We start from the raw sequence: 18,469 nt of genomic DNA on the forward strand, positions 1-18,469 counted from the left end.
GTCTGGGAGTTTGCAGCCCTGACAAAATAAGAATGGACCCATTATAGGATCAGGTTCATTTGATTTTTCAAAAGTTAGGGGAAATACACAGATCATTTCAGAGACTCTTTCTGCTCTGCCTTCTGGTGAAGCAGATGAAGGAAAGCAGGCTGGGCTGCTGCGAGGGTTGGGAGCTAATTTTTTTCAGATCTCAGCAGTACAACTTCTGCAAGCCCTTTCTGTGTGTATTTTTCTTTTCTCCTCCCAAAATACTACATTTTACCTGGGAAAGCCAATTTCGATAATTTCCGAAAAGCTAGGCATTATAGCAGAATTTGTTCCTCTTAGGAAAAAACCTCTCCTTCACCATTGCGGTTAGAACCTGCCTTTCATACCTGAGTAAAAATAAGTCTGATACAACTTTTCTAGTCATCACATTTACTATAGAAAAGATGATAATACTACTCATAGACCATGGTTATCTAATAAAAATATGATTTCGATTTTTTGTATTAATTTCGGAGTGTTCGGCTTGTTTTGTGAACTGGGGTCTGCGTGTAAAGTGGTTTTCAGCACACTGGTGATAATTGTTGAACATCTTCCTCAGATAACAAACATGCATTTCCACAGCTTTTTGGACAGAACCACAGTTAATAATTTATTTACAGGAAAAAGGTGTGGTTTTTAAAATTATTAGTTTCTCATCTTATGTTCTGGCATTTACATTACGAAACTTCATCTCGGTGTGTAGACTTACCTTGTGTTTCCAAAAGGAAAGAAGTGGCTTTTCTGCAAAGCTAAATAGTTTTGACTTTATTGTCTGCTACGAAACAGCTGCTGATACCAGAAAAATGCCGTCTCATCATTGGACCTGGGGTGTCCAAAAGACGCAGGAAAAAAATGACTGTAGCTCCCTGTCTGCCCTGGCCCTCTTCTCTTTTCTCTCCGTTTTCAGTTTTCATTGCCGTGAAGAGCAGGAGAACAATATTCTGCAATTAAGGATTCCATTAAGTTGAAGAAAAGAGCAAATGGGGGATGTTTGTTCTCCAAGCTGAAAAAATTTGTCTGGGGTGGGGGGTTGGATAGTAGTAGTGGTATAGAGAGAGGTGGGTGGAGAGACGAAGTCAGGGCTGTTTGTTGAATATACTGTTAAGGACTGTTACCATCCTAATTAATCAAGTTAGAAATTACAGCTGTAGTCGGTTTCCCCCCAATTCTTGTTATCAATTTTCTTCTCTTTTGAGACAAAGCAAATATAAATTTTGTGTTCATTTGTCATTCGTTCTTTGACTTCAGCATCTCTGAAAATAACAATGTAGCACAAAAGCCCAGTATTTACCTAGTTGTAATGTGGGTTGCCATGGTGTTTTGCAAATTATTGCAATTATGTTCACCATGCGAGTCGCCCTTGGTAACTGGCGAAAAAACTGATAATCCTGTTTTGAACAAAAGGTCAAATTGCTGAATAGAAAGTCTTGATTAACTAAAAGATGTACAAAGTGGAATTATTTCCTACCATTCAGAAATAGTTCTTGATCGGGTTTGGGGGAGGGGGTGAGTAAGTACATCTGATTACTGAAGTACAAAGCATTGAAAGGATGTTGTCTTGAGCCTTTCATGTAGTCTTAATGGTGGCTTTTTTGTCAAATTTACCCATTTGCCGCATTGAAAGAGGCAGCTGCATTTAAGCTGGAGAGACGGTGCTTTTTCAAGAGTTCAGTGCAAGGAAAGTTCTCAGCAGTATCTGCAGTTTACTAGTAGCCCCTGGTCTATTAAAACTGATGTGCTGCATTTGAGCCCATTGCTCTCAGTACTTGTGAACCCCTCTGGCTGATGATCTAATAAAGTGCTCTTACTGGACAATCTCTGATCAGCTACTTAGAAAGAAGCTTGGGGGAGGGGCAGAAGGGACACCCTCACAGGCAGTCAGACTTGGTGTAGGCCAGAAGAGTCTTGAGCGAGTGGCCAAACCGAAAGGTTTGTCCTGATGATAATCGGTGCTAAGCTGTGATCACAATTTTTCTTCTGGAAGGAAATCTTAATTTTATTCAAAGTTGAATAAGAAAAGATTAGACATGTCTTTTTGAAATTCAAAAATCCATCTTTGTGGATTTGTTTCTTAAGTTATAGGCATCCATAAAATACATGATCCTATGTTTATGTAAAACCAAAAGTTTCCCAGGTTACAGCCAAAGGTCAAATGGATTTTATCTCTTCTGTATCTGGCAGAGTATCTGGGGGAGTGAATTTCGAAGGCAGGGGGTCTCTTCTTTTCTTAATGGCCACCTGAAAAATCAGTCCTCAAAACTTTTGAGAGTGTGTGAAAGTGGCATGAAAGCAAAGCAAACCTTAACAAGTTTGTGGGTTTACATTCTACGTCACCTAGCAACCCCCTGGCTCGGCCAGATCTCTTGTCCACCCTTAGTTCTGTTTGCAGACTATTCAAACGGCCCTTCGAAACCATGAAAGATATTCAGTTTCATTAGTACCATTCTCAAGGAGAAAATAATTAAAGTTAAATGAACAAACATTGCCTGGTGATGGTTTGAACTCCATTCTGATTTTAAGATCTCCTTTGAGGCACTTGCATCGATAGTTCAGTTTTAACATTTGTTGTTCACTACCCAAAGGCATATCACATTAAACTGTACCAATAAATTACTAGCCTGCTAACAAACAAACAATAAAAATTACTTTTAGCTAGACTTCAGCAAAGAAAAGAAACTCTGCTAATAATAAGGTTCTAGGCATGCCCACCTGATTGTATTTTTTTAATTTGATTCCTACCCTGGACATCTGAGTTGATCCGTATGTATGTTGAATAAAAGGCAGGGGAGGGGGCGTGGGGAACAAAGCACCTCTGTTTAAAACGGATTTATTACCTACCTTCAGATATCCAACATCGTAAAGAAAAGTATTCAAATCATATTCCATAGAAGGCTGTGTGCATTTTAATGAATGGCTCGATTTAATAAATGATTCTACTGCTACTAATACATGCCCTGCCACTTTCCACTTGGGAACAGCTATGTGCTTAAGTCGACCTATTTTTTAAATTTCTGACTTAGTAAAAAAAAAAATTTTTTAAAGAAAAAACATTTTGGGGCTCTTAGTTGGCTCAGTCGTCAAACGTCTGCCTTTGGCTCAGGTTGTGATCCCAGGGTTCTGGGATCAAGCCCCGCATCAGGGCTCCCTGCTCAGCGGGAAGCCTGCTTTTCCCTCTCCCACTCCCCCTGCTTGTGTTCCCTCTCTCACTGTGTCTCTGCCAAACAAATGAATAAAATCTTAAAAAAAAAAAAAGAAAGAAAAGAAAAAGCATTTTTTTCATGTGCCCTTTTTTTTTTCTCATAAGCACGTTTGCTGAAAATTCATCTTGGTAGCAACCAAGCACCTGTGATATAGTTCAAAATATTTTTCACATGTATTAGTGATTCGATTGTATTGAATGCTCTCAGCAAAACTGTCTCCTTTCATTAGTAACAGCTTTCTAATTATAAAAACAACATATGCTTGTTGTAGAAAATTCAGAAACTACAGAAACAGAAGAAACCACCTACAGATAACCAGTGATGACATTTTAGGGTAGTTCCTTCCAGTCTTTTTTTTTTCCCCCCTTTGTACACACTGATGAAACAAAGGCTTGAGTTTACTTTTGAGGTTTTATTTGTTAGTATGTGTTCATAGCAAAGGTGAATTTTTTTCATCATTGAAGAGTTGAGAGTCAGGAGTGGTCGCACAAGTCATGAACAGTTTTCCTGAGAGGCTTCGTCGATAAAGTATTCATACAAGCAGCAGAGTAGCCATTTGGCCATCTCGTTCTACGTGATTCTTTCTTCCTTTTCCTTGTTGAAATGTCTACATGCCTTCACTGATACTTCCACTTATAACCATTAATGTTGGAAAGTCACAGTTGGAATAGAACATCCCCAAGTCACTTGTAGCTTCACATAGCAGAAAAAAAATCTTTTATGAAAAGATTTGTAATACAATAGAGATTAATGGAATGTGGAGAGAAAAATGTTTTCAGTTTCTCACATAAAGTAAAAGCAGGGCAGCTTGGCGATCTTGTATTCTTACTATTTGTATTTTGTTAGATCTCTAACATCCACAGTACGTGGCTGGGTTGCATGAGCTCTTTGTGCTTTGTTGACAGTTGACAGACAAAGCAAAATTATTCCTGAAGCGAGGTACTGTGTACTTAGTTGTGACCTATTATAGCCTACGAATGTAGCTTGCTTTTGAGTTGAATGAATAGGGAGAGTATTTTATAGAATAGGCTTGAATATACTAAGAGAGATTTTAGCTGCCCATACAGAAAGATACATGTCCCCCATTGAACTTTTTCCCCCCAAAACGTAATTTTCCTTATAAAATGATTTTAAGTATATTTTCCCCTGTTGCTTGCTTGGCAACAATTTTAACTGTTCCAGTATTGTCCTACAGTGGTAAAATAAAATTGCTGGTAATTGTTGGCTTTCTCTGCTCACAGTATAGCAGGAGGAGATGGCTTGCATGGGGCTCTTTAATGTACCTCAGGGACATCTTCTGATGTTCAACCTCTGATTGCACATTAAAATAACAAGGCTGAGTATTGGATTTGATGTGAGGCAAAGCAGAACAACTTGCTAATTTATCATGTAATATACAATTGCTGAGGTTGGAATTTGTCCACTTGTGGTGCTATTCTGTGTGTTTAAATGAGGACCACTGTTTGCATCTAACCTATCATAACAGTTTGGGAGTGCTCCATTATCCTTTCAGCAAACTGATGGCAGAGTCTGGTCCTCACACAAATGATAAGATCAATAAGTTTCAAATAACTTGGATGAAATGACATGTGACTGTTCATTTAAAGAGATCTCTTACTTTAAAAATCAATTTTAGTAATATTTAAAATTCTTAACATTGACTGACAAGGCACTTTCTTTCCACTTCTCTTTTGGTTGATAATTTTGTTAAAAATATTTTTGTATTAACTTCAGTGAATAGTTAGTTTATATATGTGTATTTCCTGATTTGCTCTTTCATCTCCTACCCTGGCACCTCTCTGAGACTTAATAATCACTCTTTGACAGGCCAGCATGCTGCAGTGTAGAAGATTTAACTTTAAAAGCAAAATTATGTTCCTGTTAAAACTTCCCCTGGAGATCTTAGGAAAATTTTCTCCCAGTTTTGGGTGCAAATGTGGGTCAGAAAGCAATTTGTTTTTTGATATTTCTGGAAATCCCAAATCACAACATGTCATTCTTCAAAAGCAGCTGTGGGCCCATACTGTGCACTGTCTGTAAGACCCATTTTACACTGGGGATAATTCCATGACAGAAAAATGTGACTGCAAGGGAACCCCCAGAATATTTATAAATGGTTTTGGGTAAAAAGAGTGTCTGGTGTGCTCAGAGTGCATATCGTTTGGGGAAAGGAGCAGTTAATGGCCATTACAGGAAAATAGTAATGATGTGGTGAACTCTGTAAGAGCACACGAATGCTGGCAGACCTCGCCCTGTGCTGCTGTCACTGCACTCCTGGAGAGCCATTACAGTTTAAATCATACATCAGTGCACTATTGTGGTGTGTTGTGTCTTCAAAATCTCTGAGTCCCAAAATAGAGCAAAGACCCCTTCCTCTTCCCTCACCATCCATTCTGCCATCTGTAACCTCAAATCTAGTACGGTTTTGTCAGGAGGAACATGGAAGGGCCACTTATATTGACTACATAGCTCTATTATTTTACATTCAAATTGCAAAGCACCCTTACCTAATCTTACCAGTTATCCATCATCATAGCTCTCCATGTTGGGTAACAGCAGATGGGAAACCGACCAGGCTCTTCCCCGGTTGGAATAGTGCGTCTTTAACAATGTCTCATTGCCTGTAGCCGAGCACTGATGTTCCCCAGTAGTGCAGATGTGTGTAGGGTAGGGATAATATCTTACATTTAATGAACAGTGTTGTGGGCTCTGAGCAACCTTATTAGGGTAAATGTTATTAGCTCTTACTTTGTAGATGAGGAACTGAAGCTCAGGGGAAAAGTTAGTGACTTAACGTGAAATTATCCTTTAATAAATGGGTGGGGCAAAGCCACATTTATATGCAGTTTTTTATAACCTTGTTTCTGTATTCTTCATTGAGTGTGAACCTTTGTGCTAGAGACTGGAGAGGGCACTACCAGATCCAAAGTGGTCATCCCCCAGGCCTGACCTTCGAGTTAGGGAGGTAAAATAAGATTGTTCAGGAACAGTGCACAGCATTGTATACTTGGTGGCAGTGGGCTAGAGGGAGAAGTCCCTGGACGATGGGGAGGTTTCACAGGAGGGGAGTGGAAATGATGCTCAAGGAATGGCCATGTTAGGCAAAAATTCTACAACATTAGCCAAGCAAGAAGTTGGCAATAGGCAAGATGTATTTAGGACAGTGAGAAAACTAATCCAGTGGGGGTGAAGAGTTTGTGTAAGAGAAAAGGGGGATGGAATGAAGGTGGAAAGATTTGAAAGCCAGACCAAAGCATGCATTCTCTAAGGAAGGTTTACCACAGGGAGTGAAGGGGCCTTGGGAAGCTGCACTTGGCAAGTCTTTACAGAGAGAGCGGAGCTGGGGAAACCAGGCAGGAGGCTGTTAAGTTAGATCAACTTTGAGGTCTGGGCTTTGGTGAAGTAGATCACAGTGGGACTGCAAGGCCAGTGGACAACTTGGGTGACTGATTGGAAGTGGGAGGAGAAGGACCCACCATCTGTTTGATTCAAGAGTATGAGAACTGTGCATTTTTCTATCTCCTGGGAATTTTAGACCCTTATTATTTCCTATAAACTAGCTCCTCTATTATTTTATTGCTTCTGTTCATTCATTTATTCAAAAGATTTTTTTTGTGTGCCACATTTCCAGATCTGGATGATTTCTATGTATGCATCCTTCTAAAAATAAAAAAGTACACAAGTGGGTAGGTTTGTGTTTAAGGTGCACCTACCAGGAACGCCTCAGTTACAAGTGGAAATCGATCCCTTTTTAGCATGTGCAGGCAGAAAACATTTTAGTTGAGACCTCAGAAATATAATTTAGCAATCAGAACCAATCAGCATTTGACACAATTTCGTACACAATGATTTCAAGGAATTAGTGATGCTGAAACTAAAGTTAACAGGTGATGGATCTTTGTGTATTTTGGTAAAGGTTTATTTTGCTTTTGGCCAGGCTGGCTTCACCTCTTTTGAACCCTCTACTTATAAATGTGGTGAAGGTAGGCATCTGTCACATAATGACTTCATTCCTGTTGGTTGTGACAGTTTGGCATTTGCATGTGGTGTTGCATAATAAAATGACATATTTGGATGTCACATATCCTTAGAGTGGTTCTGGGTTTTTTTTTTAAAAACCCAGCCCTTCTTATAGGTTGGACTTCCAAAGAACTACACTTTATTAATTTTTTTGCTGTTAATTTGGCAATGTAACTTTGGGCTGCACATTATTTCCCAACATGGGAAATGAAAATAAGCTTAGTTTTGTCTTTTTGAGTGGATTTATTCAGTGCTTATATGTGCGACTAAGATTGGCCCCATCATGGAATATTTTTAAAGACTTGGCATATTTAATTTTAACAATGCAGATGTTCCTTGAAAGGTAGATTTGGCTTAGTCCATTAATATTTGCTGGGGGAACAAAGGGTTAACTGAAGTGTACTTCGCAAAATCAAATGGAACCAAAGCATAAATTGAATATGATTAGGGTGTATTTCCCCCACAGAAGAGTTTTGTTTAAAATACACCATGACCAAAAGCTTAATTATCAAAATAAAACAAGAGGAATCAAGAGTTACAGGCTTCTGATATTGTGTTTCAGCCCTTCGTTCCCTTCACACAGTTATCAGCATGTGTAATTTCCATGCATAATAGCACTAGTTATTGTTGTCATTTGTAAAGGGAGATTAACAGATAGTAAGTACAAACAAACCCAAATAAGTACTGAATAGAGAGGTGACAAAGGAGAAAAGACCTCCTTAATGTTAATTATAACTGGTAGGAAGTCTAGACAAATTATATTATCTGTTTTCTATATGATTTGAAAGGACATTTAGTTAGTAACTCTGTCAGAGATAGAGTTAGGTGTTTGCTTTAGAAACAGGTGAGGTGACAACTTAGCATCTCTTTGGTTGGCAGCTTGCTAGTGAGTCATGAAGTTGTAGTAAATTGATGGAATCAAGTTTCCAAAGCACCTGAAGGGTAGTTGAGCTTTGTGAAGGGTGTATTTAAAAAAATTAAAGAATAATTTTAATTTGCAGGTTATATCCCAGTAATTAAAAATGTATTGTCTCGGGGCACCTGTGTGGCTCAGTGGGTTAAACCTCTGCCTTTGGCTCAGGTCATGATCTCAGGGTCCTGGGATTGAGCTCTCTGCTCAGCAGGGAACCTGCTTCCCCCACCCCCCACCCCTCCCGCCTGCCTTTCTGCCTAGTTGTGATCCCTCTCTGTGTGTCAAATAAATAAATAAAATCCTTTAAAAAAAAAAACTATTGTCTCAAAACATGCAGGTTGTTGCCTGTCTGCTTGCTTTTTAAAACTTTTGTTTAGAATTGAATGAATTACAGTTGGGGTTGGCATCCTTACCTGATACCTATTCCAAAGTGTGTGTAGAGCCTCAGATAGCAACTTTAAGGTAGCAAAGCCAGATGAATGATCAAGGAGTAGTCCAGTCCTCCACGTCTCATACATAGTTTGCTTGAATTCTACTGCTTCCTTTACTAATATGCCTAAATGGGTACTTCTGAGAAGAACTAGTCTCACTGTTAGTATTCATAGGCTGCATTGAAAATGTAATACCTGCTGGGGTCAGTACCACTGTCTCCCTCTGTATCCCCCATGCCTAGGACAGGCTAAACCGAAGTGTCTGGTTTCCTTAATTCTGAGGGGCCATCGATTGTGAACTGCACTCTTGACTTAACAGTGCTTTAGAAGGAAACAAACACGTTATTAAATGTATATATCAATTGTAAATACATCTGAGTTTCTGAAATATCAAAATGTGAATTAAAATCATGTCCTCGGGGCGCCTGGGTGGCTCAGTGGGTTAAACCTCTGCCTTCGGCTCAGGTCATGATCTCAGGGTCCTGGGATCGAGCCCCGCGTCGGGCTCTCTGCTCAGCGGGGAGCCTGCTTCCTCCTCCTCTCTGCCTGCCTCTCCACCTACTTGTAATCTCTGTCAAATAAATTAGTTAATTAATTTTAAAAAATCATATCCTCGAGTCAGGGAAATGTAGTTATAGGCCTGATGAATTAGAACAGAGTTGCCTGTGACCCAGAACCACTGATTGCTTCTTCTAGTTTGTGTTCTGCTGTGGTGGTGGTTTTTTGTCTTGGGTAGGAGCCACATGACTCCAACCCTTTTCCGTCTCGTTTGGCATTTATACTTGGTACTATACAACTTGGTTCTTAAGGCCAAACCTTACTGAATTACTTTTAGTCTTTGTGTGTGTGAATCTTTCTTATCTAGGTTGTCATTTCCTGAAACTCTGTCTCTGGGGCCTCTTTGGCTACTCCACACAACATTTAATGTAATTCTGGGCATATATTAAAGGTTTCATAAGGAGTCCTTGAGATGCTCTATCTGAAAAGTTTAATTTTTAAAATAGTTCAGCATATTGATTGAAGATAGGAATGAAGTTCACTGTGAATGTATTGACTAGGTGAATTTTATAATCTTTAAATGTATTATATTTTCTTTTAGTCAAAAACTTTTACAGTCTACGTTCTCTGGCTGTGAAAGCCATAAATGGAGCTGGAAGAACTGATTTTTAGTGCTCTCTCTTGAGTCTGGTTGTAGTTTCTTCCAAGAAGAACCTATTCTGAGGACTGAGGTCACACAGCACAACAATGAGTGGGGACATCCTGCAGATTTGGAGTAAAGCCATGCAGCAATGTTAATAAGTGGCAAATGAAGGTCCCCAATGTAATTAAGCAGGATTTGTGTATATACTGCTCTGAGCTAGGGGGAAAAGACCAATGACCTGCTCCACTGAGAAACAGAGAACAGGGTTAAACATGCCATTGATTCTTTCCTTAATCACATCTCACATAGCTCTCTGGCTTTCATTCTTTTGCATGTGTCCTTCTCTCTGCCTAAGTGGTCTTTTCTGCTTTCTCCACCTGCCAAACTTCTACTCACTCTTCAAGACCATTTCAGAAGTTCTGCTTCCCCACATACTCCCAAGACCCAAAGACAGCTAAGTCCCTCTTTGCAGCTGCCTAGGTGGGAGCACCATGCAGTAGGGAATACACCTTGTACCCCAGCACTTCAGCCTACTTTGCTTAGCCTTATTGTGCCTAATACATGCAGCACTAAACCCGTAAACTCTGGTGCCTTCATAAGAACACCTGAGCTTTGGGGTGCCCAGGTGGCTCAATTGGTTAGGCATCCGACTCTTGGTTTCAGCTCAGGTCATGATTTCAGGGTCGTGAGATTGAGCCCCACGTCGGGCTCCATGCTCAGCAGGGAGTCTACTTGGTATTCTCTCTCTCCCTCTGCCCCCCCACCCACATGCTCATGTGCATGTGCTCTCTAAATACATACATACATACATACATACATACATACATACATAAAATCTTTTTTTTGAAGAAGAATACCTGAGCTTTGCTCCACCCCATTCGTGCAGTTTTGTATCCCTTTTGGAGCAGGTATGTTTTATAGCAAACATGACACTAATTTAAGATAATAGGCATGTTGTTATCACATCTCTATGAGAAAATTCAAACAAGAGCAGCAGGGAGGGTAACTGAAGAAGGAAAGTGAGAAGAGCGTCTAAAGGCCAGAGAAGTGGGCAATGACTGTTTCAGAAGTGGGAAAAGAGTGGTCGGTTGAAATTGTCCTTGAAAACATTGCAGCCAGTTTTATGCCTCCAGATTATGTGTGTAGAAGAATGTCTTAATTTTAAATAATTGCTTCCTTTAAGTGTTTCTTATATGCTGAGTATAGCTCTAAGTGTGCTAAACGTATTGCATCATTACAACCTGCAAATACTGTTGTTGGGCCTATTTTACAGAGAAGGAAGCTGAGCACAGCAGTTAAGTCACTAGCTAGTAGTCATTCAGCTATTGGGAAAGCCATTCATTTCTACATGGTATACTCTTTTTTTAGGATTTATATATTTATTTTAGGGAGCATGCATAAGTAGGGGGGAGGGGCACACAGAGAGGGAGAAGCACACTTCCCGCTGAGCAGGGAGCCTGACGTGGGGCTCCATCCCAGGATCCGGGGATTGAGAGCTGAGCCGAAGGCACACGCTTAACCAGCTGAGCCACCCAGGCGCCCTACATGGTATACTCTTGACTTTGATAATGGTCTTTATCAATGACCGAAAACCCATCCGTATGTAATCATATAAGCTTTTACTGGGAGGTTTTGCTGTATGCATGCCAGGGAGTCTATTTTAAGAAGGGATGAATATCTTACGTGATTTTTTTTTTTAATATGAAGAGTTTTCTACCTGTTAAGGTTGGGGCATAGATCAAAGTGACATGTCAGGGAAGAATGATAAGGAGCTATTTCAGAATCTCTAAGGAAAGTTTGAGCTAAATGAGTCCATCTTGATAATGAAAGGGATTTTATTTTGTTTGTTTAAAGATTTATTTGTTTATTTGAGAGAGAGAGAGAAGCAGATTCCCTGCTCAATACAGTGCCTGACACTGGCTTGATCTCACCACCTTGTGATCATGACCTGAGCCAAAACCTAGAGTCGAATGCCTAACTGACTGAGCCATGCAGGTGCCCTGAAAGGGGTTTTTGTGTGTATTTGTTTGATGGTGGTAATAAAACTGAAGTGTTCTCTTTCTTCTTTCAAGGGCTGGTTGATTTGTGAGGAGCCAACCTGTCGAAATCGAACTAGGCGCCTTCCCCTTCAGTTCTCCCGAAATGGGCCTCTTTGCCAAGTCTGCATGAAAGCTACACTTCGGCCAGAGGTAATAGTCACGTGTTGCTAAAGAACTGTTTAGAAGGGAGCGGGGGTCTGTATTTTCCCATCCCTTAGCTCTGAGAGGTAGATATTTGATATTTGCCCTCTGGAAACACCCTACTACCACACATGTGTATTTTTTTTAAAAACTCAGACTTCAAAAAGGTAAATATTTTTTCACATCATGAAACTAATGTTAAAAGACTAATGTTAAAAGAGAAACTGACTAGTTCTCATAGAAATTACTCTGGTTTCTTTGGTTGCCACTTCATAATTACACAGAAGGAACTGCTTTTATAGAAACTTGTCCTCGGACTAGGTCAGAACCCCTTCTGTAAGGGCCACAAAACCTCCCAAACCTATGACCTAAAGGATTTATTGTCTTTGTGTGGGATTCCATTGTTTCCATGGGACGGCGTATCCAGCTTTTTCTCTACCTGAGCACGGACACCTGAGGGAGGAGGCCCACTATCATTAGTGACTTCCAAGTAGGGAGCACATAGTCTGGAAACACCTTCCTGGTATTGGCTTTCCTTGTGTTGTACCCTTGGAGCATTATCAGCCCAAGCAGCATTCCTCACACCTTGGGGAGAGAAGTGTTTGAAGGTCTTCCTTGCAAAGAGGGTTTTGTGATCGGTACATCTAGCAAAGTCTGGGCTAGCCAGAGTTAAACAAGCTTATTGCAGATTGTCTGAGAGCCTGTAAAATTATAATATGCAATCAACCTCTCCAGTACAGGACTGTAATGTGTCTTGCTTTACAAATGTGTCCGGCCCGAGGATTTATAAGGATTTTGGTGAGAAGAAAGTAGGAATAAGGAAACTGTTATTTACTTTTTTTTTTTTTTAATGCTAAGGCAGTGTTCTATTATCAAGTCTTGACTTCAGGTCTTTTCACTGAAAAGGGTTGGTATACAGGCTACTTTTAGGAAAATATTTTAAAGTTCTAATGGTTCCTTATTTTAAGATAACAGGTCATTTTACAAAATTTAGTGAGGAGTCTTAAGCTACAAATGGCTACTACCATTGTATATTCTCTTGTTGTTTTGCATAGCCATATGTATTTTTTAAAAGATGTTATGTATTTATTTGAGAGAGAGAGAGTGAGATTGAGAGAGAGAGCACACCAGCAGAGGGGAGGGGCAGAGGGAGAAGGAGAAGCCGACTTCCCGCTGAGCAGGGAGCCATATGTGGGATTTGATCCCAGGAGCCCCAGATCACGACCTGAGCCAAAGGTGAAATTTAACCGACTGAGGCTCCCAGGTGCCATCATCAGTCATGATGAAAGTATGCTTCTGTATCATGTTTATCTTTTGTCAAGTGTCTGTGTTGCTACATCGTTTTCAGTACCAAAACCAAATTTAACATTTTCTCTTGTTGGACATTTTAGGCTACTTTTACTGTCTCTTTATTAGAAAATTATGACTATTCTCCTGCTTATATTATTTTTTATTGTTATTTGAAATATTTCTTGATAAATTCTTCTCAACAATGCATATCAAAATTCCTAAATACAATATGGTCATGAATCATATTGCTACATTGCTTTCTTAATGGGTTTTCCCAACTTAAACTGTAGCCAGTACTTGATGCATGTACCAATTTTACCACTGTCTTTGCACCATTTGGACATTATCATTATTTTTATCTAATTTAGTAAGTATAAAATGTACCTTGCCTTATTTTGTATATCTTTGATAATTAGTTAAGTAGTATATAGTTTTTTTTAAGATTTTATTTATTTATTTGACAGAGAAAGAGATCACAAGTAGGCAGAGAGAAAGGCAGAGAGAGAGGGGGGCACACAGGCTCCCCACTGAGCAGAGAACCTGACGCGGGGCTCGATCCCAGGACCCTGAGATCATGACCTGAGCCGAAGGCAGAGGCTTAGCCCACTGAGCCACCCAGGTGCCCCTATAGTTGTTTTTTTTTAACAAAAATATGGAACACATAGTGAGAATTAGGTATTGTACTAAGTTGGTCTCATCCCAACACTTGGATTAGCAAGTGTAGGAAGAGAACAAAAGTATATGTATTTAGTGTGACTCATCACTCCACTTGTAGACTCTAGGGGAATCACCTGGCTTCATGAACCGATGCTGCCTTTGAGACTTCTTAAACATCTAGCTCATCAAGTCAGGTTTAGTGAAGACTGAATTACTTCTTAGAAAGTCAGTGAGTTTTATGATGATTCCACTGTTGGTGAGAGAAAGTAAAAGGAGACTGGATAGCTAATAGATTGGTAGCCCTCCAGTAAATGTTGATGATGATATTGGTAGTGGTTCAATAAATCAGGTCATCATTTGTCATTTAGTACCTTTTTTTTTTTAATGAGTGAGCCACCACAGGCATTTCGAAGTACTTTTCCCCCATTCATATCCTTGTCCTCACAATGGTAACATTTTAGGCAGACTTTTACCAAGGTTATCAGCCACTCTTGACAGGGAGGAGCTTTCATATTGCAGGGTCATATTGCTTGGGTTGCACTGCTGCTCTGAACATGACCTTTTGGGGTAACTGGAGGCTCAGAGCATCCTGGTTGGTGATACTGCCTGTATTGTCAAGGTACCTTGACAGTAGGTCTGAACCCACTCTTCTGCAGTCTGTTTGGATGCTAGTGATGAGTTGGGCATTGCTTGATTCTGTGTATGAGGTTCCTGGGCTTTCCTAGTAAGAGGGAAGTGGCACCTGTCCAGAGACCATTCCAAAGAAGCTCCAGAATCAGTGGTAGAATGGACAGGATCATTGTAATTACTATAGGGTTTTCTCAAGTGTCTATTTTTCAGGATTATGCTTACGTGATCCTTAAGTTATAGGGTGCTGTGCCTCAATCATACATTACTTTCATTTAATAATTGTTTATTGAACACCTACTACATCTTAGGCAGTATGGGGCTGGGGCAAACCAATGAACAGAACATTTCCTTATTTCTAAAGGTAGTTTCACATTACATAAATTATATAAAATTGATATCTGTGGGCAAGAATAGACATTTGCAAATACCTGTTTGGACAGAAGCATCAGACCTTCCCAGTGCTTGCCTAGTAGGGGCTTTAGATACATTGTTCAAGTTTGATGGTAAAGCACTTGCCTCTTACCATGCCAGTCTCATACTTACATAATAAATCTCCTTTTATTTATTGGTTGCATTTGGCTTGAGTACTTTCCAGGACTAACTTGGGGTATGAAAGTTGGCTCTTCTTCTGACTCATGTTGCCAGAGTCATAAGAAAGCTGGGACAGTTTTGTTCCCAGGGTTTTAGATGTGTCCATCTTCTCAGATACCTTTAGGGGGAAAAAAATCAGTTAAGTTTTTTCATGTTCACAGGAATTTAACAGTATTCAAATTGCTGATTATTTAAAAATACATTCTCTGAGTGTTCTCTGTTACATAGGAAGTGCACATAAATGCAAGAATTCAAGCTTCAATATATACATGCATTCCTAAATAAGTAGAACCTTTTTTCACACTGGAAGTAGACACAGGACTTTCCCAAGTTAGAAAATAGATATTTTGATATCTCATTATTTCAGGGACCTGGTTTTGACTTCTTATAGTGGCCAAAATCTGTTCGGCTGTGAGGTGAACGGATAGGAGATTCTGTGTTCTGTAATTCGCCAAAACTAAAGGGTTAGTTTGTTTTGTTTAGTTTGCACTATAGAACTAAGATTTTGAGCTAAATTAAACTTCTGCTCACTGACACTTCTGTTCTTGATACAGAGGTGAGAAAGCATCTACATGTGACTCCCTGGGCTGTGGCAGAAATCACTGAGGAAGTCTCATAGCCCCTGGGCTAGAGCACTGTGGTGGATGCCTTCATCCTGTGTATTCAGCTAAATTTCTTGAAGGCCACTTATAAAGAAAGCAGTAGAAGGACTCCTAGTTCTACTTTGGGATACTTTTAATGTTTCTCACATTATCCTCAGTTGTAAAATTGTGAAAATCCTTTATAATGGAATGTGTGTACCATACAGGACTTCTTCAAAGAAGAAGAAGGGGTAATATTGAATTTGTGGTCATTGTATGTTAGTTTCAAAATGGTGGCAGCTGAAGTGTTGATTTGGTAAGTCGATTAGGGACAGTGAGAATATTGCCAGGCTACCTGAGAAAAAGTGTCTTACTTCTGCATAAGATGAAAGCATGAAAATAATTGTGGTCTCTTAGGGCACTAATTGTGAGTTGTGCAGGCAGAGAACCTTGGAACTGTGATAGAAAGTCTTAAGCATCTGTACCTAGTCACTGGTTACCGTCCAGGAGTTAGTGGATTTTTACCGTGAAGGGTCTTTTGGACTTGTCCATTGTAATTTTGGTGTGCCTGTTTGTTGATGCAGAGTTTGTTAAACTTAAACTCTTAACCATGAAGCAGATGATAGCTTTCTTTTTCAATAGAGTTTTTCATTTTTATTAAGGTGAAATTCACATAACGAAATCAACTATTTTAAAGTGAATAATGGAGTGGCGCTTAGTACATTCACAAATGTTGTAAGACCACTACTTCTATCTAGTTCCAAAACGTTTCATCACCCCAGAAGAAAACCCTGTACCCTTTAAGCTGTTGTATCCCATTCCTCCCCTTCTCCCAGTCCCTGGGAACCCCTGATCTGCTTTACATCTCTGTGGATTTCCTTATTCTGGATTTTTCATATACGTGGAAACATATGTGACCTTTGGTGTCTGGCGTCTTTGACCTAGCATATTTCTGAGGTTCATCTGTGTTACAACCTGTGTCAGTACTTCATTCTTTTATAAGACCAAAGTAATAGTCTATTAAACAGCTATACTACAGTCTGTTTGTCCGTTCATCTATCTGTGGACATTTGGGTTGCTTCTTTCAATATACTTTGAATTCTATTAATTTCATTAGCTGGACAGATCTTACATTTGGCTTAAATATGTTATATTTATAATATAATGTTAATAAGATAATATTAATATCTTACATTTGGCTCACTTGTTGGCCCTAGTTCAGCTGAATGGTACTACCCAAAGCTAGGTTGATCCCTTCCTCTGTTCAGTAAGTACTTGCTCAGCACCAACTCTGCCTGCTCTGAGAACCTTTTAGATACATGAAGGTAGCTATCTTCATGAGCCTTCTCCTCCTTGGCCCAGTTTTCCTAGATCTTCAACCATTTCTGTAGTGCTCCGCTTTCAGAATAATCATCCTAGTCTAGAGTTTGTGTCCCAGTAAAGTGAGGAGCCCCAAACAGCATGCAGCCCTTCGAGTGCTCTTGCTAGCACTAGTCTGGAGCAGAATAAACCTGTCGTTGCTTACTTTTCTAGGTAGTAAATTTCTATGAAGTCTACTTAGGGTTGCATTAACTTTCCTAGCATTCATATTCACAGTATTGACACATTTTGAACATCCCATCTACTAAGATACGTAATGTTTTTGCACTTGCAACTGCTAAGCCATGGCTTACCAGATTTCCTGAGATCCATGTGGTTTTTTTAGATCTCTCTGTAAGGCTCCATTAGTAGTGTGTTAGTTTCCTAAGTCCACTGTAACAAAGTACCACAAGAGAGGTGGCCTAAAACGGGAGAAATGTATTGTTTGACCATTCTAAAATCTAAGGAGAACTTGGAAATCCAGGGGACAGCCTGGCTTTTTCTCCTCCTGAAAACACTAGGGAAGAATCATTCCTTGCCTCCTCTAGCTTCTAGTAATCTTTGGCATTCATTGGCCTATAAATGCATCACTGCAGTCTCTGGTTAATAGTCATGTGGCCATCTTGTCCCTCTGTAGCTCCGTCTCTCTTCTTCCTATAACTTCACCAGGCATATTGGATTGGGGCCTATGCTAATCCAGTATGACCTCACCTTCATTTGATTTTTCTCTGCCGAGACCCTATTTCCAAATAGGACTTCAGTATAACTTTTTAGGGACACAGTTCAACTCATAAGATAGGAATTATACTGAGCTTGGGGAAATGGAAACCAAAAGTAACAGTAGCTTAACCAGAACAAACATTTAATTCACTAAGAAACTTTAATTTTTTCTCACACGCCAGAAATCCAGGTGTGGGCTGTCCAAGATTGCATCCTAGTGTCCCTAGTGTCATCAGGTGCACAGGTGCCTCTGCCCTTCTGTATCACCAGGCTTTTTACTCTCAAGCTGCACACGTTCCTTCGAGCCATCACGGGCCACAAGACAGAGAAAAGGTTGAAGGGTCAAAAAGGTGCACCTCCCATCCAAGTCCGTTCTTTGAGTGGCCTTTCCAGAAGTCTCACCCAACATTCATGCTTACGTTTTGGGAGCCAGAAACTAGTCACATGGAGATAATAGCTTATTTTGTTACCAAAGAAGAGTAGACTGGATATTGGGAGCCAACCAGCAGTCTCTGTGACTGAGACCTTCCAGTGAACCCTGTGAAATGTTGTCTTTCTGAGCCCAGCCCATCACCATCCCATTGTGAGTCTTTGGATCCTGATTCTGCTGTGCACCCAGCATTTTGGCTTCTACAGATCTGATGTGGTGATTAGCCTTCCCTGTTTTATCGTCTTCAAAATATTGACTAAAATGTTGTTAAGTGTTTTTGCACATGCCAACGGATAGAT

General features: G+C 39.9%; 1 protein-coding gene across 2 annotated transcripts in view; it reads left to right on the top strand.

Annotated features, from left to right (window-relative positions):
• Positions 1 to 18,469, top strand: part of POLA1 (DNA polymerase alpha 1, catalytic subunit) — a 302,148-nt gene that overhangs the window by 184,530 nt on the left and 99,149 nt on the right. For both annotated transcript variants that reach the window (XM_032842292.1, XM_032842293.1), the window contains exon 35: positions 11,805 to 11,921. In XM_032842292.1, coding sequence (XP_032698183.1) covers positions 11,805 to 11,921 — 117 coding nt within the window. The remainder of the gene's footprint in view (positions 1 to 11,804; positions 11,922 to 18,469) is intronic.

Source organism: Lontra canadensis, unplaced genomic scaffold (genome assembly GCF_010015895.1).
Source record: "Lontra canadensis isolate GAN:19392208 unplaced genomic scaffold, GSC_riverotter_1.0 scaffold127, whole genome shotgun sequence".
In the NCBI taxonomy this organism is placed as follows: domain Eukaryota; kingdom Metazoa; phylum Chordata; class Mammalia; order Carnivora; family Mustelidae; genus Lontra; species Lontra canadensis.